The following is a 25,190-nucleotide window of genomic DNA, read 5'->3' on the forward strand; positions in this document are numbered from 1 at the left end:
TCACTTAGATCCTATCTTCTTGCTATTGTGATACAAAATCAGAACCAACTGGGCCTGCTCAGCATTTTATACATGCCACAGAGCATGACTCGATGTTAATTGTTTGATTGTACCATGCAGTGCACCTGTGTGGAAGCACCTGCAGACGTTATGTTTCTAAACACAATTATTCAGGTTTCTCCTTTAATATGTCTCCCGTCTGTATTCAGTGGAGGCTGCTACTGGCTAATTGTATTGGCATAAGTCTGATATACCAGTCAGGGTAAATGTAGTTCACCATATATTAAATAGGGAGTTGTTTCAGACACAGCCATAGAGACAAATATACAGTACTCTAAAAGGCCAAATTTTTAGAACTGCAAGTATTGAGAAGCCCCAAAGCACATCAGCTCCTCTGTCAGTAGAGACACATTTACTGGAGGCTGCTACTGGCTTATTGTTTTGGTGTAATTCTGAATGAGACCTTGGAAGTACTGCTGTGTGTTTCTTTGGGGTTGAAACATGATGATGTAACATTTTGGGAGGAAATACCACAACATAAAGGAGTAGAGACTGGAGAGTACTGCAAAAGCGTTAATAGTATGGATGTACCTTCCATGGTAAAGTATAGCTGCAGTGGCATAGATGATCCAGGTGAGGATCAGCAGAAGCAGACAGAAGGTTATCGCTTTGGCCTCATTGTAATTTTTTGGGAGGTCTTTACCCATGTAGGAGAAGATGAAACAAAGGGCAGACAAAAATCCAAGTAAAATCACAGAACCAGATAATGTCAAGAGATTGGTGTCACAGCCAAGTATGATTTTGTCTGGATACCAAAATGTGTCATTGTAGGGCTTGGGGATTCCTTGAGAAAACCCAATAAGAAGAAAGAGTGCCTGAGAAACAAATGCCACTGTGATGACCAGCCATTGTCCATGATATTTCATCCACCAGCTGTGGAGCTTGGGGAACTTGGCAGCCATTTTGAAAATGCAAACAATTTGAAAAGAGCGCACTACAAAACATGCGAGACAGACAGCATAGAACAAAAAAAATGGTAGGAACCTTAGGATACAAAAGGGAATGGTTGGCTTACCAAAGAAAAAGAATACACTAACACTACACAGACTGATGCAGCCTAAAATAAGGAAGCACATTGGTCCCCCGGCAGATCTGACCACAGGTGTGTTGTAGTTGATGGCAAAGAGAACAGACGTGGCTAGTGCGAGGCCCACCAGGGTGCAACCCCCAATCATGATCAGTATAGCCCCTCTGTCTGTGAATGGGATATACTCCACCATCCGAAGATGACATGAAGTACTTCCTGCTGTGGACCACTCTGTCTCCTTACATTTGATGCAATTGTAGTGATCTTCTGTTTTACAATAAGAAAGACAGAATATAAATCGATAAAATATAAACTTCATAAAAATCCTTTGTGAGTAGAGATCAGACAGCTGAAGAATCAGGCTTTGATGTTTAATCTGTGATACTAACTGTATGTTCTCCTAAAATTTGCTTTTATTTTATTTCAAACTTGCTTTAGTCGTTTACAGTTATATATGCCAGAGGTAATTGTAACAACCTTCCATAAATTACCTGTGCTGTTGATGTAAGTTCCCTTTGGACAGATTTCACAAGTGAAGCAACATTTGTGGATTCCATTTTGCGTTTTTGCATATCCCACACGACAATCTGGGGAACATAGTGAAGTGGGCACCTGTACAAGACAATTACATAGCAGGAAATTAAATGTTGAATCAGATTTTGTAAATGGTGTACAACACTAAATATCATGACATCCCTGCAAATTACACCACTGGTTGATGTTCCTGAAATTGTGGTTGTTCCTCTATCACAGCTATTACTAAACAAATCAACAAAAAAAGAACTTACTGTTCCCTTTGTGAACCATTGAATTTTGCTGGTGTTGATGAAGAAATCAAAGGATGGGTAAAATTTAGTGAAGCCGATCTCCTCTGCATCACCATTGTGGTTCCAATAAATTACAGGATGGAATCCAAATTTGGGGTCACCATTCTTATCAAACTTAATACTCTCATTTAAAAGTGCAAAGTTTGACTTCTTCAGCTCTGTTAGAACCTGATGTGGGAACACACATTTCAGAGGATTGTTACTTTTTTGGATTCACAACTATGGAGATCAGAGATATTGATTAGATACATTTAAAAAAATATTCTGAAACTGCAGTGCGATGCTCAGTTTTTGTGTGCTCATCCAATGTCTATTTATCCTGTATTATGAATTGCTTTATTAGATTGTATAAACTCAATACTGAAGGCAGAAATTAGGCAAATTTGGTGAAATTTCACAGAGATTTAATGCGACTGAGAGATCTCTCAAGCCTTGACAACGCCTGACATGACATGATCGCTTTGACACTTAGTTGTTGCTCTATTAAAATGATCCTATTACAAGCCATCATTACAATGTGAGGATCTGTTGTCTAAGGTTTGTAAGGTAAAAATCAGTCTTGATTGTATTCTGAGGAAACTATACAGGCTTTATTTACATACATATGATAATAAAAATAGACCAGTATTAGAGGTCTATAAGCTAAATTTTTCAAACATAAATGGCCAAGAGTGAGATAGTTAGAAAAAATTAGACATATTATCAACTTATTGGTATAATTTACTTACCATGTATGGGTAGACTGTAATACTGTCATTACATCCTCCAGCTCCACATTGCAAGACATTGTGTAAGGCATGAGCAATGGCATACACAGCAGAATAAACAGAAAAAGAGAAAGATGGGTCTGCAGCAATTACATCTTGTGGATTCAGGCTGCCGCAGTCACAAATCTGATTACAAAACAACTGTTGTTCTGTTTTTTCACACCCAGTCTGGTTTTTAGAAGAAAACATAAAATCACTGAAACCAGGTATTGTCATTATTGGCTCAGCAACCCCGAGTACAGTTCCGATGTTTTTGATTCCTTTGTTTTTTGGGAGCTTCTTGTTTAATGACCATGCATCATCTGCTATCCACACCTTGTTTGTGACATTAAGTTCTATTGCTGACTCAATGAGAGCTTCAGCAGACCATTCAGGTGCAAAAACAATTATGACATGTGCCCTCTGTGCTTCTATCTGTTTAAAAATCAGGGAATAATTTGTATCATCGTTGAGGCCTGTGGCGTATGCAAGACAGACCTCAGTATCCGTAATCCTCTTCATGAACAATTCCAAGGCATCTTTGCCGTAATCATTATCAATATGAAGGAAAGCAACCCAGCGCCATTTGAAGTGTTGCAGAATTTTAAGAACTACTTCTATGATGTCTTTATTGGGAAGTGCTGTTCGCAGGAAAGAGGGAAATTTCACTTTTTCTGAAAGGGCAGAGACACCAGCTCCATAACTGACCTATTAAAAGAGTAACAGAGAAAATGTCATAATTTTCAGTGACAATAAATTCTCAAATGTCAATACGGTTTTAATTAGAACAAAATAATATAAAACAGTTTTTACCATAGGAATGAGATCCACCATGAGGAGTGGGGCTATAGTCATGGATTCAGGGCTTGTGAAAGGGCCGACCACTGATATCACTTTGGACAGATTCTTGTTTGAGTGATGGATCAAGCCGTTGATTGAGATGAGGTTTAAAATACCTGGAAAATTCTGTGTTTCTGAGCAGTGGTCAAATATCTCATAGCCTAGAGATACATTTGGCAGAAGTTTGGTAGAGTTATTGATTTCCTCCACAGTGAATCTCATCAACTGAAATTTTCGGTAATTTGACAGAATGAAGGGTTGACTGTAGACAGAAAAAAAACTGCAAAATGTAAGAATTGATTTTGTTTTACCAGTCTTACCATATTTTATGAAGACTCAGTTAACACTATCAGTTTTCAGACAGATAGGGATATTTAAAAAGGGATTTCATGGGTCAAAGAGTGAGGTCCATGATGTGGATGGTAATGTACAGTAGCGGTTAGCAAGATTTATTATTAGACTCACCTGGAGCAGTCGATGGCCTCTGGTCTGTAGTGATAAATAGGACCACTGACTTGATGAACATTAAAAAGTCCACCTATCAAATAATCTCCTTCCAGGTGAAACTCAGAGGCTGGGACAGTGCATTGAGTCAAGGCATGAAGAAGAGATTCCAGTAGACACAGAGAAACTAGAAAATGTTTCATTGTTGTAGTTACTGTTTCCCAATCTGATGTGCACTCTGATAGCATAGGCTTCTGCCTTTAAGTTGGCAGACTCTGTGGTGGTTAAGCCTCAGTGATCATTTCCATGCACTTAGATATGCATGATGCATCATAAATACATGCCTATAAATGGTTGGAAGAGATTTCACAAATCTTTATGCAAAAGCATCTAAACTGCTGCTGCCTGTGGTGTATACACACACACACACACACACACACACACACACACACACACACACACACACACACACACACACACACACACACACACACACACACACACACACACACACACACACGTTAACAATATGTGAAAGTAAGTTAAATGTCTCTATCATGGATTCATCTGGCATTGTTAGAAATTAAACAAAATATTACATTCCTTCTTTTAGCCGAAATGCCAAATACACTCACGCTTTCAATTCAGGATTTATGACAGAAATTAAAATAAGAAATATTAATGTTTCACATTCATGAGAGACACTTTCATCCTGTTAAAACATTTTTACTTTATAGTTTACAGTCCTCCATAGCCCTGGCTTAAACAAACTAGCTAAAAGGGGCCAGGGGGGCGGGCTGAATGAAGGGTGGCGGATTGTCCCAAAACTAGCTAAAAGGGGCCAGGGGGGCGGGCTGAATGAAGGGTGGCGGATTGTCCCAAAACTTGCTGAAAGGGGCCAGGGGGGCGGGCTGAATGAAAAATTAGCAAAATCAAGCACAGTGGGGGCGTTGTGTGAAAATTGTGAAGGATTCTCCAAAACGGGCAAAAATTGAAAAAAGTCCCCTTAATCATACAAATGAAAGTCTGTGGAATCACTTTAATCCCAGCCCAGTAGTCATTTCTGGAGCATTCAAGATTATATTTGTGATTAAAATCATCAAAGTCTAATATGTTACCTCTCCCATCCGTAAGATGTTGAACAGACCATATCCCTTTCTCCATCCGTTCTTTAAAATAAAATGACTTCTTTCTTATCAATATGTATCGATTATTCCAAATTGGGGTATTGTGGGGAGAAAAGTTGTGTTTATAAATTAGTTTCCAATAATGGAGGACTTGCTGGTGAAATTTAGACAACTTAATTGGCAGTTTACTAATCTCAAAATCACATATTAATAGAAATTTAACACCTCCGACATTAATATTTTTGAGGGCAAGTTATACCAAAAGTGTTCATACTGAATAACAAAACTTTTTAACTGTACTGTAGTTTTAGGGTTCCATTCATGGGGTCAAAGTCGATTGCATTTAACCCCAATTCTTCTATTGACTTAACTATATCACCCTTTCTAATATAATGATGTCTATTTTTCCAAATGAAATTATAAATAATCTGGGTGATGTTTTAATCATATTGGTAGGGATAGCCAAAGAGTATGCCGGATAAATAAATCTTGATAAAGCTTCCATTCTAGATAATAAAATCCTCCCAAATATAGTTAAATCCCTTTGTAACCACAAATTCAGAATTGTTTTACTCTTCATCATAATACTTTCAATATTAGTTTTCTCTCTATAATGTAAATCCTTAGAAATAGTAATACCCAGATATTTAACCTCTTTTAATTGGAATACCTTGAATAGACATTAGGGGGTGATCATGAATTGCCATCAATTTACATTTATTCAAATTTAGATGAAGCCCTGAAGCCTTAGAGAAGATGGATAACCTTTAGAGCCTGTGGTATCTGTGTTGTATTTTTTAAGAAAAGAGTCGTATCATCCGCCAGTTGGCTTACGATTAGAGGACTTCCCATAACATTTAACTGCTGTACATTTTCTGAATGTTTAATCATAATTGCCAAAACCTCTGCAACTAAAATAAAGAGTAAAGGTGAGGCCGGACAGACGAATGGATATGTCTATGGAATGGAGTACCTACTCCAAGGCAGGGACTCGGTTAGACCCCGTAAAAGCTCTCCAATTATAGTAGTAGGATAAGACTAATAGTGCCCACAAATGGGTTTTAGTGAGATTTAAGGAGGAAGTTGTACTTAAAATGGAAGGTTAAGTATAATGACAGCATAACAGTTGCTAGTACTTGCTAATGTATTCTATTTTGATGGTGCACATTAAGTCATTTAATGCAGTCATATCACATATCATTTTTATCTTTTTCTTTTATTTCTCTGAGATTTTGTTCAGTGTTTAAAATGTTTAGTCAGTCATGAACTTTACTGAAATGGGTTCAAAAAGGAAATGAATGTGTAATGGCAGTTTGGGTGCAGTTCAGTTTTTTTTGTTTGTTTCTCCCTTAAATCCTCCATATTAATTGCTAGCACATGACAATGATAAAAAACAATGTATGAGAAATATATTGGCTAAATCAAATCAAGAATCCAGTAAACCAGTTCTGCTTTCATCAATGTCAAGTGAAATGAATTTTAACACTTCTAAATAGTATGGTGGTTGGAAGAAATAAAATAAAAATAATCTCAAAAGAAAATACATAGTTCAAAATATACACAAATCCTCCAGACAACCCTTTTGCTAGAGAAGGCAGGGAAGAAAAAAATTGAATGTTACATTCAACAACATGTGTCTGCTGATTTACAGACATATTATTCAACATGTAAGTCCATGGGGAAAAGTATTTTTGAGCCCACTACTATCACGTAACGTTGTAATTACACAGTTTTGCCAACATGTCTAATTGGCTTCAAAGTTGGGTGTTGCTCCAAGGGGTTTGGTCACAGTACTGTGCTTGCAGAATGCTTTTTGACTTGCATATACTGTTCTGTGCCCTTGTATCACATGCATGCACATATTTTTAGGTTTTTATGCATGCAGGTTGTGAGACTCATTAAAAGCCATATATGGCAACCTCAAAAGACTGATAAAAAAAGAGGAAAACACACAATAATTCCATTTTATGTTTTAATTAAATCACATCTATTGTTATTTAGTTGCTGCACATGCACATATAGACTAAATATCTAACTTAGTACAGGGTTTTAAAAAATTAACTTGGATCATCTTTGATCTGTGGCATAATCAGATTTTAAAGTGTATGTTTAAAGTGTAGTGTAAATTGAATTTAACAGTAGTGTTAATTTTAATCTTGTCTCATCAACATTGTATTTAATTATTCAAGTGCAAAGGTACAACTTGTCATGCCAGTTTTTTCTGATGTATACAGTTCTGACCTGGTAGTATTCATGAAGTGATGAGTAGTTCAGTATTTTAGAAGTATAGTTTAGAAGTAACTAAGTAGAGTGACTTCTTTTCCTCACTGTATAGATATTTTACAATTGAAATACTTGTATAAAAAGTCTTGCATGAAGGGACATCAAACTGTATATTGTGCCACTTAGTGAAAATGCTGCCTATTGTTTTAACCAGGCGGGGAGTTCCGGTCCTCTGAAATGATGCAAACTCGGAAGTAACTTAAAACTGCATTCTATCAAAAGGCCACCAGGGGGCGACCGTTTTGGTGTCAAAAGGACTTCCGTCTCTATACAAGTCAATGGAGAATTCACCAACTTCTCACTTGATTTCTAACCTCAGTAAACGTTTTCAAAATGTGTTTATGGTCTCAATCGCTAGTTTAAAGCCTTCTTCAATGCAGTATGATGTTCATTTGTGAAATTTTGGCCTCCCTGATTTTATATTTGACGATAAAGCAGGGTATGCATTAGGGCGTGGCTACGTCGTGATTGACAGGTTGATTGGTTCGCAGGTTCAGGAGGGCGCCCCTTGCTCCTCCTGATGCCCATATAAGTAGAATCCGTGTTTTTCTTTTACCCGGCATGCACCGGAAATTTTCAAGATGGCGCTGCCCAGATCCGAAACTATTCGCTTCCAAGCAGCAGTCCACAAACCAATGGGTGACGTCACGGATGATACGTCCATTTTATATACAGTCTATGGTTTTAACTAATTTAAAATTTGCTTATCAATGCATCCCTGAGTAAAACAACCAATTAACCAGTCAAAAATATCTGTGTTGCTTAAATTATCTTACAAAAAGACATAGACGAATAATTTGAAACTATACTGTCCACTCTAAAAAGCTAAATTGTTATTATTGCATTGAAAGTATTCAGAAACCCTAAAGCGCATTAGCTCCTCTGTCACTAAAGACAAGAATGCTCAAGGCCTGTGCTGTGGAACTGGGGGAGCCACTTCAGCATGTCTTCAAGCTGAGTCTGCGACTGGGGAGGGTACCTACACTGTGGAAGACATCATGTCTCATCATGTCTCATACAGGTCATGCCACATGCAAAAGTTTTCTGATGATACTGCAATAGTGGGGTGTATTAGTGATGGACAGGAGGCTGAGTACAGGAGCCTGGTGGAGGACTATGGGAAATGGTGCAGAACAAACCACCTCAGCTGAATGCCACCAAGACCAAAGAGATGGTTGTGGACTTTAGGAGGTCCAGACCCCCTCTGCTACCAGTCTCCATTGAGGGGATTAATGTGGAAGTGGTCAGGACCTAGAAATACCTGGGGCTGCATCTGGACAATAAACTGGACTGGTCAGCAAACACAGATGCACTCTACAGAAAGGGGCAGAGCCGGCTGGGGTCCTTTAACATCTGGAGCAAACTCCTCCGGATGTTTTACCAGTCTGTCATGGCCAGTGTCCTCTTCTATGCTGTGGTGTGCTGGGGAGGCAGCACTAGGAATAGGGACGCTGGGCGACTGGACAGGCTGGTGAGGAAGGCTGGCTCTGTTGTTGGTATTGAGCTGGAGTCCCTGCCATCAGTGGCAGAAAAGAGGACCCTGAGCAAGCTGCTGTCAATAATGGACTGTGACCAGCACCCCCTGCACAGCACTTTACCTGGACAGAGGAGTACGTTCAGCGAGAGACTTCTGTCGCTGTCATGCCCAACGGACAGGTTGAGGAGGTCCTTTGTCCCCAGGGCCAACCAGCTTTATCTCCACACTGTAGAAGAGGGATGACTGACTTTTCTTCTTTTTTGCTTTTTTGGACTGACTGACTTTACAACCTGACTCAATATGGACTACTGAATGCCTTAATTGTCTTCGGGATTAATAAAGTATCTATCTATCTATCTATCTATCTATCTATCTATCTATCTATCTATCTATCTATCTATCTATCTATCTATCTATCTATCTATCTATCTATCTATCTATCTATCTATCTATCTATCGGAGGCTGCTATTGGCTAATTGTTTTGGTATAAGTCTGAATGAGACCTTGGAAGTACTGCTGTGTGTTTCTTTGGGGTTGAAAAATGATGATGTAACATTTTGGGAGAAAATACCACAACATAAAGGAGTAAAGACTGGAGAGTACTGCAAGAGCGTTAAGAGCCTGGATGTACTTTCCATGGTAAAGTACAGATTCAGTGGTAAAGATGATCCAGGTGAGCATCACCAAGAGTAGACAGAAGGTTATCGCTTTGGCCTCATTGTAATTTTTTGGGAGGTCTTTTCCCATGTAGGAGTAGATGAAGCAAAGGGCAGACAAAAATACAAGTAAACTCACAGAACCAGATAATGCGAAGAGATTGATGTCACAGCCAAGTATGATTTTGTCTGGATACCAAAATGTGTCATTGTAGGGCTTGGGGGGGGCAGTAGAATAGCCAATAAGAAGAAAGACTGCCTGAGTAATACACACCACTGTGATGACCAGCCATTGTCCATGATATTTCATCCACCAGCTGTGGAGCTTGGGGAACTTGGCAGCCATTTTGAAAACGCAAACAATTTGAAAAGAGCGCACTACAAAACATGCGAGACAGACAGCATAGAACAAAAAAAATGGTAGGAACCTTAGGATACAAAAGGGAATGGTTGGCTTACCAAAGAAAAAGAATACACTAACACTACACAGACTGATGCAGCCTAAAATAAGGAAGCACATTGGTCCCCCGGCAGATCTGACCACAGGTGTGTTGTAGTTGATGGCAAAGAGAACAGACGTGGCTAGTGCGAGGCCCACCAGGGTGCAACCCCCAATCATGATCAGTATAGCCCCTCTGTCTGTGAATGGGATATACTCCACCATCCGAAGATGACATGAAGTACTTCCTGCTGTGGACCACTCTGTCTCCTTACATTTGATGCAATTGTAGTGATCTTCTGTTTTACAATAAGAAAGACAGAATATAAATCGATAAAATATAAACTTCATAAAAATCCTTTGTGAGTAGAGATCAGACAGCTGAAGAATCAGGCTTTGATGTTTAATCTGTGATACTAACTGTATGTTCTCCTAAAATGTACTTTTATATTATTTCAAACTTGCTTTAGTCGTTTACAGTTATATATGCCAGAGGTAATTGTAACAAACTCCCATAAATTACCTGTGCTGTTGATGTAAGTTCCCTTTGGACAGATTTCACAAGTGAAGCAACATTTGTATATTCCATTTTGCGTTTTTGCATATCCCACACGACAATCTGGGGAACATAGTGAAGTGGGCACCTGTACAAGACAATTACATAGCAGGAAATTAAATGTTGAATCAGATTTTGTAAATGGTGTACAACACTAAATATCATGACATCCCTGCAAATTACACCACTGGTTGATGTTCCTGAAATTGTGGTTGTTCCTCTATCACAGCTATTACTAAACAAATCAACACAAAAACTCTTGAAAAAAAAGAACTTACTGCTCCCTTTGTGAACCATTGAATTTTGTTGGTGTTGATGAAGAAATCAAAGGATGGGTAAAATTTAGTGAAGCCGATCTCCTCTGCATCACCATTGTGGTTCCAATAAATTATAGAATAGAATCCAAATTTGGGGTCACCATTCTTATCAAACTTAATACTCTCATTTAAAAGTGCAAAGTTTGACTTCTTCAGCTCTGTTAGAACCTGATGTGGGAACACACATTTCAGAGGATTGTTACTTTTTTGGATTCACAACTATGGAGATCAGAGATATTGATTAGATACATTTAAAAAAATATTCTGAAACTGCCCGTGCGATGCTCTGCTTTTGTGTGCTCATTCAATTTCTCTTTTTCCTGTATTATGAATTGCTTTATTAGATTGTATAAACTCAATACTGAAGGCAGAAATTAGACACAACATTTGCACCCTGTACTGGGAGCTCCCAATAAATGTAATATAATTTAGCGTTATTTCAACATCACAGAGATTTAATGCGACTGAGAGATCTCTCAAGCCTTGACAACGCCTGACATGACATGATCGCTTTGACACTGAGTTGTTTCTCTATTAAAATGATCCTATTACAAGCCATCATTACAATGTGAGGATCTGTTGTCTGATTTCTAAAGTTTGGAAGGTAAAAATCAGTTTTGAATGCAGTAGTTTTATGATAACAAAACAGACCAGTATTAGAGTCACTTTCAAAGGTCTACAAGCTAAAGTTTTCAAACATAAATGGCCAAGAGTGATATAGTTAGAAAATTATTTATAATATTCATATTATCTAATTATCGGTATAATTTACTTACCATGTATGGGTAGACTGTAATACTGTCATTACATCCTCCAGCTCCACATTGCAAGACATTGTGTAAGGCATGAGCAATGGCATACACAGCAGAATAAACAGGAAAAGAGAAAGCTGGGTCTGCAGCAATTACATCTTGTGGATTCAGGCTGCTGCAGTCACAAATCTGATTACAAAACATCTGTTGTTCTGTTTTTTCACACCCAGTCTGTTTTTTAGAAGAAAACATAAAATCACTGAAACCAGGTATTGTCATTATTGGCTCAGCAACCCCGAGTACAGTTCCGATGTTTTTGATTCCTTTGTTTTTTGGGAGCTTCTTGTTTGATGACCATGCATCATCTGCTATCCACACCTTGTTTGTGACATTAAGTTCTATTGCTGACTCAATGAGAGCTTCAGCAGACCATTCAGGAGCAAAAACAATTATGACATGTGCCCTCTGTGCTTCTATCTCTTTAAAAATCAGGGAATAATTTGTATCATCGTTGAGGCCTGTGGCGTATGGCAGACAGATATCAGTATCCCAAATCCTCTTCATGAACAATTCCAAGGCATCTTTGCCGTAATCATTATCAATATGAAGGAAAGCAACCCAGTGCCATTTGAAGTGTTGCAGAATGTTAACAATTATTTCTACAATGTCTTTATTGGGAAGTACTGTTCGCAGGAAAGAGGGAAATTTCACTTTTTCTGAAAGGGCAGAGACACCAGCTCCATAACTGATCTATTAAAAGAGTAACAGAGAAATGTGACAATTCAGTGACAATAAATTCTCAAATAGCAATGCAGTTTTAATTAGAACAAAATAATATAAAACAGTTTTTACCATAGGAATAAGATCCGCAATGAAGAGTGGGGCTACAGTCAGGGATTCAGTGCTTGTGAAAGGACCGACTACTGATATCACTTTGGACAGATTCTCGTGTGAGTGTTGGATCAAGCCGTTGATTGAGATGAGGTTTAAAATACCTGGAAAATTCTGTGTTTCTGAGCAGTGGTCAAATATCTCATAGCCTAGAGATACATTTGGCAGAAGTTTGGTAGAGTTATTGATTTCCTCCACAGTGAATCTCATCAACTGCAATTTCCGATAACTTGACAGAATGAAGGGTTGACTGTAGACAGAGAAAGGTGTTAGAATGTATATTGTTTTTACAAGTCCTACCATATTTTATGAAGGCTCAGTTAACAATATCAGTCTTCAGACAGATATGGATATTTAAAAAGGGATTTCATGGGATAAGGAGTTAGGTCCATAATGTGGACCTCATGTCTCTCAAAACTTCAGTAATGTAGAAGTTAGCAAGATTATTAATATTATTAGACTCACCTGGAGCAGTCGATGGCTTCTGGTCTGTAGTGATAAATAGGACCACTGACTTGATGAACATTAAAAAGTCCACCTATCAAATAATCTCCTTCCAGCTGGAACTCTGAGGCTGGGACAGTGCATTGAGTCAAGGCATGAAGAAGAGATTCCAGTAGACACAGAGAAACTAGAAAATGTTTCATTGTTGTAGTTACTGTTTCCCAATCTGATGTGAACTCTGATAGCATAGGCTTCTGCCTTTAAGTTGGCAGACTCTGGTGGTTAAGCCTCAGTGATCATTTCCATGCACTTGTGTATGCATGATGCATCATAAATACATGCCTATAAATGGTTGGAGATTTCACAAATCAGAATGCAAAAGCATCTAAACTGCTGCCTATGATGTTTGTATGTATATATATGTACATACATACATACACACACGTACGTATATATGTACATATATATACACACGTTAGTATGTATACATATACACACACACACACCCTTTTGCTTTCAAAACTGCCTTAATTCTTCAACAAGGTGCTGGAAATACAATTGGCCGAAAATGTGCCAAGAAAATATCTCCCACACCACCAGCAGCCTGAACTGTTTATAGAAGGCAGGATGGATCCATGCTCATTTTCTTTGTGCCAAATTCTGATCCTACCATCTAAATGTTGCAGCAGAAATCACTCATCAGACCCGGCAACGTTTTTCCAGTCTTCTATTGTCCACTTTTGGTGAGCCCGTGCAAATTGTAGCCTGTTTCCTAGTCTTAGCTGACAGGAGTGGTCTTCTGCTGCTGTAGCCCATCTGCTTCAAGGTTCAACGTGTTGTGCATTCACATCTTCTGCATACCTTGGTTGTAACAAGGGGTTGTTTGAGTTAGTTGCCTTTGTCATCTCAAACCAGTCTGACACCAACAACCATGCCATGTTCAGAGTCACTTTAAATTACCTTTCTTCCCCATTCTGATGCTCGGTTTGAACTTCAGCAGGTTGTTTTGACCATGTCCTCATGCCTAAATGCATTGAGTTGCTGCCATGTGACTGATTAGATATTTGTGTTAATGACCAATTTAACTGGTGTACCTATTAAGGACGATTCATCTGGTATTGTAAAATTTATCATGAGTTTGAGGTGTTTGTTCAGTGACAAAAATGTCTGGTCAATCATGAACTGTAATGAAAAATATATGTATAAAAATATGAAGCAAAGACACATATGTACTGTTTCAAGGGACACAGCCTCTTTAATAGCATTTGGAGTGAAAAAATTACACTTAAGTTATTAAAATCAAGGTTGTTTTTTTTTTTTATAACTTTAGCACAAGAAAACAATAACATGCAATCCATGAGAAACATATTAAATTAATCAAATCAAGAACCCAATTAACCAGTTCTGCTTTCATCAATTTCAACTGAAATGGATTTTAACACTTGTAAATAGTATGGTGGTTGGAAGAAAAAAAAAGAAAAAATCTCAAAAGAAAATTCATATTTTAAAATATATATATATACATAAATCCTCCAGACAACCCTTTGAAACATCAACTTTTTACAGGAAAATGTTTTGATCCCTTACTACAGTGCTGATCAAAGTTCAGTAATGACAGAAAATCCCCAGCATTGATAAAAATGAAGAAAAAAAAAATTACAGGATTATAGAAAAGAAAGTGTGATCTCCACCCACTTCATCCATTTGTTATAATAAAAGCTCTCAATCTCAGTTTTCTTATGTTTCCTCTGTAAAAGAAAGAGAACAACAGTTTGCTTGGAATGACTATATTTACCATAACTGTTTTCAAAGTAAACACAGATTATAAAGGAGTACAACAGCTAGTCTACACAAATCAAATGGGCCTCAGGCTTTGAAACACAGATGGATAGATGTTTCAAAGAGAAAAGGTCAGTCAGGGTTTTATGGAATTGCTTGACTATTACCTCAGATTATACCCTGGTATAAATTGGACTTAAATACTGGGTGCGCACTTTGAAGAAAAGGTATGTTTTTAATAATTTTCCAAATAATGGTGTAAAAATCTGAGGTAAAGCAAATTTGTCAACTTGCCATTTCAAGCAAAATGCCCCCTAAAATGACTGAATTTGGTTTATTGGGGATGTTCAAATGACACAGTATCCCATCTGCCAAAATCTACAATGGTGTCTAATCAAAAATAACTGATTCTTTTAAAAAAAGGTAGACTACAGGCTACAGGAGACTAAATGGGTTGGGGTTAGTGACACTCATCCTGAATTATGCATCCAATGATGTGGTGGGTGAGAGGATTCAAATTTAGTCATCAATACTGGTGGTTGCTCCACTGGCTACACCAGTGATAATCGAGTAATATACAGAATTGTATTTGTAGCCAATTCATGATTTATGACATTCAAAAATGATTCATTTTGTGAAATAATTTCAAGAGATTACAATATGTGCCTATCAAGAATGCATATTCAAGTGAAATGTGACTAGATTCTCCAAAGTGTCTGCATTACTACAGAGGACAACTGGCAGAGATACTCGTAAGCCAGAGCAGCAGCAGTAGCAACACACTTTTAGCACAATTTTTCAACTTGATGACTTGCATTTCCTTCAAATTTAGTCTAATCACATTATTTTGCTAATAACACAACTTACTTTCAATATATAACTTGTTAGAAATGTGTAGCCTCCAATTTATCAATCAAAAGTTTTCCAATTTATTCACTTGGGACCAGGAGATGTACTGAAATCACCAATCACCAATGATGACTAATCACCATCATTGATTTAAAACAATTTTTGAACTGCAATGCAATGTTTTTTTTCCAGTGTGGTTCATTCTTGATGACTATACTTACCCCGTGGGGTTAAAAAGGCAAAAGGCAGCACTGAGTCTCATCTACTACTGAACAAATGAAGACCAATTCTAAAATGAGGATCAAGTCCTCCCCCTACCCTTTAATAGACAAAGGCAATATTTCCAAACTAATTTGATCCATGCTGCTCATATCGTCTTACAACACTGTCAACAATGGATCAAAATTTTTATTTTTTACGTTATGTTCTCATGTTACTGTCCCCCTTACAAAAAACAAACAAAAAAATCTCTAACCCGTGTCACCCCCCACTAGCTGTGACTGATAAATTTCAAATGAGAGGGAGGGGATGGTAAGTGGGAGTTTCTAACTAGCAAAAGGTTTCGCTGTGTCTTCCTTGCCTTTGTATGTCCTCTTCCCATGTGTGAAGGGTAGGTATCTGTACTTGATCATATGCTAGAGAAGACGGGGAAGAAAAAAAGAAGAGAATTAGTAAGTGAAATACCACTAGGGTTTGCTTAATTATTTATATTGACTACAACCCATGTGATAGAGTAGACAAGGACTATCAGATAGATTTAAAAAGAAGGAAATAACCCTTTAAACTAAGTATTCATGTATGAAAATAAAATGGATGCACTACATAGAAAAAGGTGGACATAGACAACAGGACAACAGAATATAATGCACTCAAAATAACCCCTCAAATAAATGTGACCTTTGTGAATGTTAAGATCAATTTTGCTTTGTCAGAGGGGCCTTTAATTTTTGGATTTTATTATATAGTCTAGGTGTTCCTGACATTTTATACAGCTCTTGTGTGGTGCATGATGAATAGAGTTCTCTCTCTCCTTTTGCACAAGCAACAAACAATAGATATCCCGTCTAATCCACAGAGCACTTTCTGGATAAACTGTAATGTGTGCAATGTTTATGCTGTGACTCCAGTTCAGCTACAGTGTAGTCTTATACAGTGCATGTATCTGTTAGTGAGTGTATACTTTTTACCTTGATCTGCCTCTTCATGGTAATGCAGAAGAGCATGATGAAGTACATTACAAGTATAGGCCAGAACACTGGCACATTGAAGGCTTCAAAAAATGTGCAAATCATGGCGATGACAATGCCTTTTGTCGCTGAATGCCTGAAAGAAAAGTAACAGAACTTCAGTTAGAAACAGCGTAACCACATCAGTGACAATGACGAAGCATGAGTTCACAACTCTGTCACTTATTACATGTGTCTAGACACTAATGTATAATTAAATTTCTGATCACTATGGGGAGATTAATATGCAGTCCAGAACAATCCACACACACGGGGGGGGGGGGGGGGGGACAAAAACAAAAAAACAAATGCTTTTTGACAGTTTAGAAATGAACCACATGGAAAATCTGTATGCTGACTGATGCAAAACACTTTCCTCTCTTCCTGCTTTAGTACACAAGAGGAAACAGAGTTTGCATGAATAAATAAATAAATAATATTCATGCAAGGGTAAATACACACTGTCAATGGTAGGACACAGAGAAATGTGGACTTGTCGCAGAGAAAGTATGACAGTGTAAGTTTGTCAAATCCTGCTTACAAGAGTATAATGACAAAATTTTATATTTAATGTGTCTTCAGAAAAAGTGCTATGCTCTATGATCTATGGATGACAGGGATGAAGCAGAAATTAAGTTGAGATGAAGATGTACAATCACAAAAAGGTCACAAGCAAATACAAACTGATTAATTCAACCCAATCTTTGGTTTATGCTAAAATGCCACCTCCTTTTACAAATGAGCTCTACATGGCTTAACTTTCCTAACTCATTTGCAATCACTCTGTGGATGAAAGTGATAGATGCCGAGATGATGAGCTGGACTCTCACCAGAATTTGAATTCAGGCAACCTCCTGATGAAAGGGCGGAACTCCTCGTTCTGCTTGGTAGGAAGGGATGGGCCTTCATCTACAGGAGAGATAGGTTACAGGGTGATTAGGTGGTTAAAAGGTGGCATCTTTAGTCATGAATCAGAATTAAGACCAACAATGGCTAAACTAAAACATCAAAAACATCATCCAACCAAAATTTATTATCAGTATGTTTATGTTTTAATGACATTAGTCTGAAAGGAGAAAAAAGACTTGCTAATGTGACATTTAATTTCCTTTGATGTTATGATTAAGTTTGACTTTGTGGACTGAGGGCTTTTTTTTGATAGCTTGAAACCATCCATGTTTTTAAAAAAACAAGTGTTGAAAGAAAAATGAGAAAAGAATACAAGGATGTCATTCTGTAGCATATCAGAGTGTTTCTTTTTGTCTTTTGTCCTTTTTTAAGTTATACATTTCTAACACAGCAAGTCTTTAAGAATAAATTTCAACTCCATCCTCAAATGTGTACAATAGTAATCTGCTGTTCAAACAATTATATAAACACTAAGAAAGCTTTCATATTAAACATGTTGATGCATGTCTGTATTGTGTATGAGAATGCATTCTTAGTAACATCTGATTTAACTTTGACCTTTGATGGAATTAATGTTGAAAAATTGTGACTATTCAAAAGTGTAAAATGAACAGATGGGTAATGCCCCAAGAGGTAACCCACTGCCAAGAACACAACAACCACGTCACAAATAGCTGATTCTTGATCGACTTGCCTTCGTCAAGCATTGAAGGATCCACTTTTGGCGATAGAAAAGCAATGAACAGGTTGAGATGGTAGATTCCCAAAGCATATGTTACTATATACCAGCCCTGAAAAGCAGAACAGGAAACGTCACCAAATGAAAAGAGTTCCTGAGCAGCCAGTAAACATGAAAGCGCACCTTGGTTAGAAAACACAACATACACAAATAAGTTAAAACATTTGCATGGGAACAGAACAGGCGAGTAGACAAAAAGTTTGAACTCTGATGTCACACACAAACAGGTGAATCAAATGTGAACTCTCAGTCACACTCCTAAAGCCAGAAGAATGAACTCCAACAACAAACATTTGTACAGTCACTGTCCTCTTGGAGTATCATCCAAGACAATCTTTTACCTTTGATGAAAATGAGCAAAAACAAAACACAATGAGCCATAAATGTAATGCAATCCAGTACAAATACAGGACAAAGTGCTAGTTATATAATCAGTACATGTGAATGAACACCTAATCACTGTGACAGTGTAAAATTGGACATTGTAAAATTCTGTTCAGGTATTGTTTATTTTAAGGCAAGATAATGATTTCCGGTACTGCTTTTATTGTGTGTGCTGCTTAATGTAACAATGATCACATTTTTCTAACTTCCCTGAGCACATACTGACAGACAATTGGAAAAAACACCAGAAATTAACAATTACCTGTAGTATGTACACTCTGATCATGTATACAGCAGTAAGTAGTAGAGTGGCTGCCCATCGCACTGCATAGAATGGCGTTGACTTGTCTAGCCATGACTGATAGACCTGTTACAAAAAAAACCCACAAAAGAAAATGAAAGTCAGCCATGAGAGGCAGAGAAATGTCACGTATGAACAAGTAAGAAATAACATAAGTAAATGCTGTCTCTCTTTCATTTTCATTTTCATTTTCATTTTCATTTTCATTTTCATTTTGTGGTGACACAGTATGGTCATACTGGACGTCAACTGAACATGACTATTGTCTAAATCTGTAATTAGTGTAAGGGACAATCAAATACAATACAACTGGATAAACTGGTAACTACCTCCCACCTGAATACTACTACTAGAAAGTAAGCAATTCATGCAAAGATCAGGGTTCAAAATTAACACCCCCAACCCCCCCCCCCCCCCCCGGGCAAATGAATAGCCTATTAATTAGATTACCATTGTTTTTTGGCTAGTGAGTGATTTTAGCAGCATTTGGCTGGTAAATTGTGCTAATTTTGAGCTCTGGCAAAGATTCAAACTAAAAATTCACACCATTGCAAATCTCCTGTTTCTTTGATTCTATGAAAATAAATGGAAAACATCACCAGCATCATGTAAATGGCTTCCACTATGTTGAAAGCATGATTTTTTTTTTCTTAAAAGGTAATTTGTATAAACAATAACACCAGCCGTGCAATATTCCAGTACAGAGTTATTTCCTAAAACTGCCACCACCTACTGGCATGACTAAAAGAAAGAAATGCCTTTAATTACCAACAGTTTAATTGACACCCATTTAACATTATATCAGCAAATCTCAATAATTAGCAATATAGCAATAGTTAGCAATGTAATACGACAAGTTGCTTTATGGTCACGAGACATACAATTCAGTGTTTCGGCCAGAGTATGAAATTACTCCTAATAATTTTAATGATGACGTTATGCATCACCCCAGAGATAATCATGTTACCTGTCCAATCCGTGTGAAAAAGGCAGCGACTACAGATGGTTTCCCATGGATTGACTCCCCAACACTGTCCCCTTCTGACATTCTGCAAGTGAAGAAAAGAGGATGTTTTGAGAAGCGGTGCATACATATAGGCTACTTTGGTAGTCTGACTAAAATAGACTGTATACGCTGCAATGAGCAGTACCATTGACTCCTGTAAAGTGAAATGTGCGTACCTGATTTCAGATATGGGAAACAACTTGAACAAGATTCTCCTAAATTGAAAACACAAAATATGCACACTACATCTCCAAACTGTAACATCTGATATTTAATTTCTGCCCTCATCAATAATCATGATGCTGTGCTTCAACTGTGTAGACATTATTAAAAAATTGTAACAGCATAATTACTTTTTTTTTTTTAATCTTTAAGAAGAAACTATACTTAATGTTTCCAGGTGCTCAGTTATTAAAATGATCTAGCTTCCAGTGAGGCCTTTTCGAGATAGTCCTCCCAGTAGCTATGGGTGATATCATGGCAGTAACAGTCCAAATAATACCATACATTCACCTTTATGTGTTGGCATCAAACATTTATTGCTAATATTGAACATCTGTAGTTCTGCAAGCAGTCCCAAGAAAAGATCACACAGAACAGGAAATGAAAAAGTAAATGGGTGTTCACCCAGTAAGACTAGTTATGAAGGGAATGTGCCTACACAGATATTTGTGATCAGCTTTATATACATATATAAAAATGTTAATGTGATGTACACTTTGATCTGTGATGAGGTGAGTTCAGATGGTCAGCTGTCTGCCAATACCTGCATCTGTGTGTACACACGACCAGTGGAGATATTGTTGATTACGGACAGGGGGAATGACTAGGGGAACACAATATTGCAGGAACTCAGTTAGAAGTTAAAAAGCTATGTAAACATTTTTCATCACTCATATCTAACCGATGGCGACATACAATATTTCGGCTACTTTTACGTAGTACTTTGAAGAGCCCCATTGACTTTGAACCAACTGGATTCGCGGTTGTCCCACTTTTAAAATAGTAGTTTAAGGTTGCAAGTTGCAGATATTTGATTACCAATTGCGCTGTGCTGCAGTAGCGGTCACAACACTTTATTTATTAGTGTAACATTAGCCAAGAAGGCAGGACCGTGGAGAACTACTCTTGGTTATAGCCAACGTTAGTGTTAGCTGCATAAATAGCTAACAGACCAAGGCAGACGAGAAGACTGTTATCAAAACAGTATGAGGAAACCATAACATAACGAGGGACACAGATAAATAAGTAGGCATATAATGCTATACATACTATTGATGTTTCGTCAGTGATGTTATTTTAGAGTTACTCATGTTAGCTTATGAAGCAATCATAGAAATAGCTAACTAGCTATCTATGCTAATTGCCCTTCGGCCCAAATTACGGCTTATATGGGTTATGTAGTTCCACTAAGGCTTCAGTTCGCCACTGTTGGCTCTTAGAGCAGTTTATGTGACTACATGTCCCACAACTCCAGCGCAGTGGACATTATAGCCAGGAAAAATAATTGTAGTTCACGACTCACTCTATTCCCGTTGCAATATAGGTACACCCAGAAAACGTTGAACTACAATTACCAGCAAGGGTCTGCTAAGTGACAACTCACTTCCGGAGGTACAGTACTACGTTGACAACGGCTACACAGTTAGCAAGCTAGCTCAATCAGAAATCACTCTCATTTAATAACCCCATCAGTACTTACTTAATGATACAACTGCTGTGAAACCACTTTCTTTGTTTCAACACGTATCTGTGTCATTTGTCTGCGTTTGCTATTACAGTGAAAATAATCAATGACAGTCTTTTCTTACCTGATACGGCCGCTGTGTCACTACCCGGCTCTACCTAGCTAGCTAAACTAGCCACCTCTCGTGCAAAGTCTGAACACGTCAGTACTTCCGCGAGGATTCGAACGTCCGATAGGCATGATAGCAGAGCCCCGAAAACGATAACCGACTGAACCCGAATGAAACCGGCAGAGCCCGACTGTACCCGAGTGATACCGGCTGAGTCGAGAACGCTGCTGTTTGTGAGTTATAGTTGTACATGAACTGTGAAATATTGATAATAACATTTATTGATAAACAAGAAAAAAAGCATTTCTGATTGAAGTTCAATCAATTGAAATAATGACTGATACGGTAGGCCTGCAGTACTGATGTTTATTTAGCTATTTTGTTTTTATTTATTCTCTATTTTGTTGGTGTTCATTTTTAGAAATGCTTAACAATGTTAAAAATACGCCTAAGAGACAGATCACTTTCTAAGAAGTTGGTCAATTCCAAACCAGTCATCAATTCTCTCTCTCTCTCTCTCTCTCTCTCTCTCTCTCTCTCTCTCTCTCTCTCTCACTCTCTCCCTCTCTCCCTCTCTCCCTCTCTCCCTCTCTCTCTCTCTTCCTTGCTGCTGTTGCTAAGTGCTGCTCATGGGGGAATGTTGGATTTCTTTAAATTAAAGAGTACAGTCCAGACATGAAAATTGCCTTGAGATAACCTCTGTTGTGATATGGCGCTATATAAATACAATTTAATTTAAATTATTTGACACAGTGTTCAACTGGCCATCATATGTAATATGAAATCAGATGTAGTGTTTCTGGGAAATGTAATGTGATCCCACCAATGCCTATCATTATTCATGTATAAAAACTTTACTTAACTATGAAACCTACACATAAACACTGAGGGAGGTTTAGAGAACCTCACAAAAGGGTATTTTGTTAGCTGAGAAGCTATGGCACGTAAGAATAAGATGTATCAGGCTTTGGATAAATACGTAGATCTGTTCATTGTGTGTTTTAGTTTTTCATGTAATTTGTTGACTATAAGAAATTATAGAATGTTATCAGGAATACCCTTTAAGTTGTGATTGTAGATCAAGTTTGAGACAACATTTAGTTATCTTTGTCATTATTGCCAATCAGCATCCCAACATGTCTAGGCCAGCATATATACACTCACACTCATAAACTTACCATACACTGTCCATTGACACAGGGGTTGTTGGTCTGACAGATGGTGCTGATTTGGGGGCAACCAGTTGGGCCATAACCATATCCCATATTACGCATCTCATCCATATATTGCACTTGTAAAAAAAAAAAAAAAAAACTTTTTGATTATGGTATGCTGTATATTACATGTGGATAAATAACAATGAAGACTTATCTGTACACAAAGGAAAGAACACAAACAAACAAATGTTTGTTATTTTGGACATTGTAAGAAGTTTTTCAGCCCTTTTATTGAGAGTTACTGTACAACAATTACTTGGTCAGAGAGGGGACCTGATTTTTTCTTAAAAAACAAGACCCGGACCTGAGTGCAATTGTTGCATTCTGACCGACGCAAACAAACTGAAAGAAGGGGTCACACAAACTACGGTTGAACAGAAACGCACTGTATGCTGTTGGTGTGAAAACATCCTTAAAAACACTCCTATGCACTGATTTGTTCTTAAATCAGGTGTACGAGAGATCGTATAAGATACCAACCACCTTGAGTACCAACCAGGGCTATTATAGTTTTGAAACTTTATTAGTTCTTATTTTTATTTGGTTTTTCTGATTTTCTTTTTTTTTTTAATTTCAGTTCAGTTTTAGTTAGTTTAACAAGTGATTAAGTAGTTTTAGTTTATTTTTTATTTTGAGTAAATAACCCGTAGTCTAAATATTCTCACTTCTTTCTAGAAAATCATAAATTGCACGTTCAGCATGTTCTTCTTGTGCGTTATGTGGCAGCCAGCATCCACTATGCTGCCACCTTCTGGAACCAGCCCCTTATCTCAAGAAGTCAAACTTAACAAAAGCCCCTGACTGTAAACCGGAGGCCCCTCAATATGGGTGGCGTCAAACGTTTATAACCATGGTAATTAAGAGTTGGCAACGGCAAGGACTTGTTATAACGATCCCCAACTATTAACACTTGTAGGCTTTATTAGATTAATGTTGTCATCAACTATATAAATGTGAAATAAAAACACTCTTGGTATCTTTTCATAAAGTTGAAAAAAATCTTTTCATTCACAGGTCGCCAGTGTTGTTTATGTCGCAATGAATTCTGGATAATAAAAGTCAAACGGTTGCAATGGTCCTCGGTCCTAATTTGTTTACACTACAGAGAGATAAACATGTCCTCTGTTCGGACTTTTGAATTTGAACCTGAACGCATGGTTAGTGAGGAGAACAACACAGAAGACATTACTGTGATTTTAAATCAAAGTGAAGACGATCAGAGATGAGGACTTGAGAGGAGGAGAGGCTTTAGTTCAGGCTTTATAAGTGCTACTCCTTAAAAAATCTTCTGAACACCTATACAGAACCTTACAGTAATAATGTTGAGTTGTAATAGCTAATGTGTGGTAGTAAAAACAAGCGATGTCCACTAATTAAATGCAGTCTTTCTACACTGTAAAGATGGGGAAAACAGATATTCACAAAGTTTGTTTCTTCATTTAAAATAGATTTGAGGTTTAAAACTCAAGTAAGCTGCTTTGTTTTAGGTGTTAAGCCACATTCTGTATACAAGGGGAGTATACAGAATGTTAAGACTGCACAAGGGTTAAGTGAAGCTGACTTGACACACACATTGTGTCATGTTCATGTTAAAAAGCTGATTTGGGTAACAAAAATAATCTTGTTTATTTTATTTATAAACTGGTTTAATTAATACAGTAACAAGCAACAAAGTGGCTTTATAACAATGTACATTATACATGTATTACTAATACATTTGTATTGTCATATACTCAATCACACAAGTACAGTGTGCTGTGAAATGCTGGCACTCCTTAAGTAGATTAGAGAATTGTCGCTAGTCACTGGAAAAACAATGATTTTTGAATGAGTCTTCCTCATATCTGCTTTAACTCAAAGTTTTACTTTGAAAGCGTATCATGTTGTGTCTGGTAGGCGTTAACTTGACTGTAAATCGATGTGGGTGGTGTCAAATGTCAAACACACACACACACACACACACACACACACACACATATCATCATCCAGCCATGACATACACTTCCCTAATCGGTAACAACATTTAATAAATAACCTTTTAATTTCAATACACGCCTTTCAAATAACGCTTAAATGTTGGACTATACCCTACACAAT

The 25,190-nt window shown here is 37.5% G+C and overlaps 3 protein-coding genes across 5 annotated transcripts; all 3 read right to left on the minus strand.

The window, feature by feature from the left end:
* Positions 1 to 425: 425 nt before the first annotated feature.
* On the minus strand, positions 426 to 4,147 carry LOC133987361 (taste receptor type 1 member 1-like). Its single transcript, XM_062426692.1, has 6 exons — positions 3,966 to 4,147; positions 3,474 to 3,762; positions 2,643 to 3,368; positions 1,876 to 2,082; positions 1,579 to 1,699; positions 426 to 1,354 (listed from the first exon to the last, which is right to left on the minus strand). Exons 1-6 carry the CDS (start codon positions 4,145 to 4,147, stop codon positions 426 to 428), a joined length of 2,454 nt encoding a protein of 817 aa, XP_062282676.1.
* A 5,150-nt stretch (positions 4,148 to 9,297) lies between these two features.
* On the minus strand, positions 9,298 to 13,090 carry LOC133987362 (taste receptor type 1 member 1-like). The gene is made up of 6 exons (XM_062426693.1): positions 12,909 to 13,090; positions 12,405 to 12,693; positions 11,577 to 12,302; positions 10,762 to 10,968; positions 10,451 to 10,571; positions 9,298 to 10,226 (listed from the first exon to the last, which is right to left on the minus strand). Exons 1-6 carry the CDS (start codon positions 13,088 to 13,090, stop codon positions 9,298 to 9,300), a joined length of 2,454 nt encoding a protein of 817 aa, XP_062282677.1.
* Positions 13,091 to 14,117: 1,027 nt separating this feature from the next.
* Positions 14,118 to 21,973, minus strand: rer1 (retention in endoplasmic reticulum sorting receptor 1). Of its 3 annotated transcripts, none has more exons than XM_062426697.1 (8): positions 21,892 to 21,973; positions 20,042 to 20,123; positions 19,036 to 19,140; positions 18,345 to 18,441; positions 17,572 to 17,650; positions 16,703 to 16,838; positions 16,096 to 16,150; positions 14,118 to 14,635 (listed from the first exon to the last, which is right to left on the minus strand). In XM_062426697.1, the coding sequence occupies exons 2-8, from the start codon at positions 20,120 to 20,122 to the stop codon at positions 14,625 to 14,627; spliced, it is 564 nt and encodes a 187-aa protein (XP_062282681.1). In that variant the 5' UTR covers position 20,123; positions 21,892 to 21,973; the 3' UTR covers positions 14,118 to 14,624. The 3 variants fall into 3 exon arrangements, with proteins under 3 accessions (XP_062282681.1, XP_062282680.1, XP_062282678.1); XM_062426696.1 differs by adding an exon at positions 20,847 to 20,906 and having other exon boundaries at positions 14,118 to 16,150; positions 21,892 to 21,932; XM_062426694.1 differs by having other exon boundaries at positions 14,118 to 16,150.
* Between the last annotated feature and the right edge of the window lie 3,217 nt (positions 21,974 to 25,190).

Source organism: Scomber scombrus, chromosome 10 (genome assembly GCF_963691925.1).
Source record: "Scomber scombrus chromosome 10, fScoSco1.1, whole genome shotgun sequence".
Classification (NCBI taxonomy): domain Eukaryota; kingdom Metazoa; phylum Chordata; class Actinopteri; order Scombriformes; family Scombridae; genus Scomber; species Scomber scombrus.

Excerpts from the sequence above, each read along its gene's own strand:
- rer1 (XM_062426694.1), bottom strand. The coding sequence starts at position 20,122 with ATGTCAGAAGGGGACAGTGTTGGGGAGTCAATCCATGGGAAACCATCT. Across the intron at positions 19,141-20,041 it reads TTTTCACACGGATTGGACAG|GTCTATCAGTCATGGCTAGA; the intron begins GTAACATGATTA and ends TTTTTGTAACAG. Across the intron at positions 16,151-16,702 it reads CCATGAAGAGGCAGATCAAG|CATATGATCAAGTACAGATA; the intron begins GTAAAAAGTATA and ends CGTCTTCTCTAG.
- LOC133987361 (XM_062426692.1), bottom strand. The coding sequence starts at position 4,147 with ATGAAACATTTTCTAGTTTCTCTGTGTCTACTGGAATCTCTTCTTCAT. Across the intron at positions 3,763-3,965 it reads GAGGCCATCGACTGCTCCAG|TCAACCCTTCATTCTGTCAA; the intron begins GTGAGTCTAATA and ends TTCTGTCTACAG. Across the intron at positions 1,700-1,875 it reads AATGGTTCACAAAGGGAACA|GTGCCCACTTCACTATGTTC; the intron begins GTAAGTTCTTTT and ends TGTCTTGTACAG.
- LOC133987362 (XM_062426693.1), bottom strand. The coding sequence starts at position 13,090 with ATGAAACATTTTCTAGTTTCTCTGTGTCTACTGGAATCTCTTCTTCAT. Across the intron at positions 12,694-12,908 it reads GAAGCCATCGACTGCTCCAG|TCAACCCTTCATTCTGTCAA; the intron begins GTGAGTCTAATA and ends CTCTGTCTACAG. Across the intron at positions 10,969-11,576 it reads TTACAGTCTACCCATACATG|GTTCTAACAGAGCTGAAGAA; the intron begins GTAAGTAAATTA and ends TTCCCACATCAG.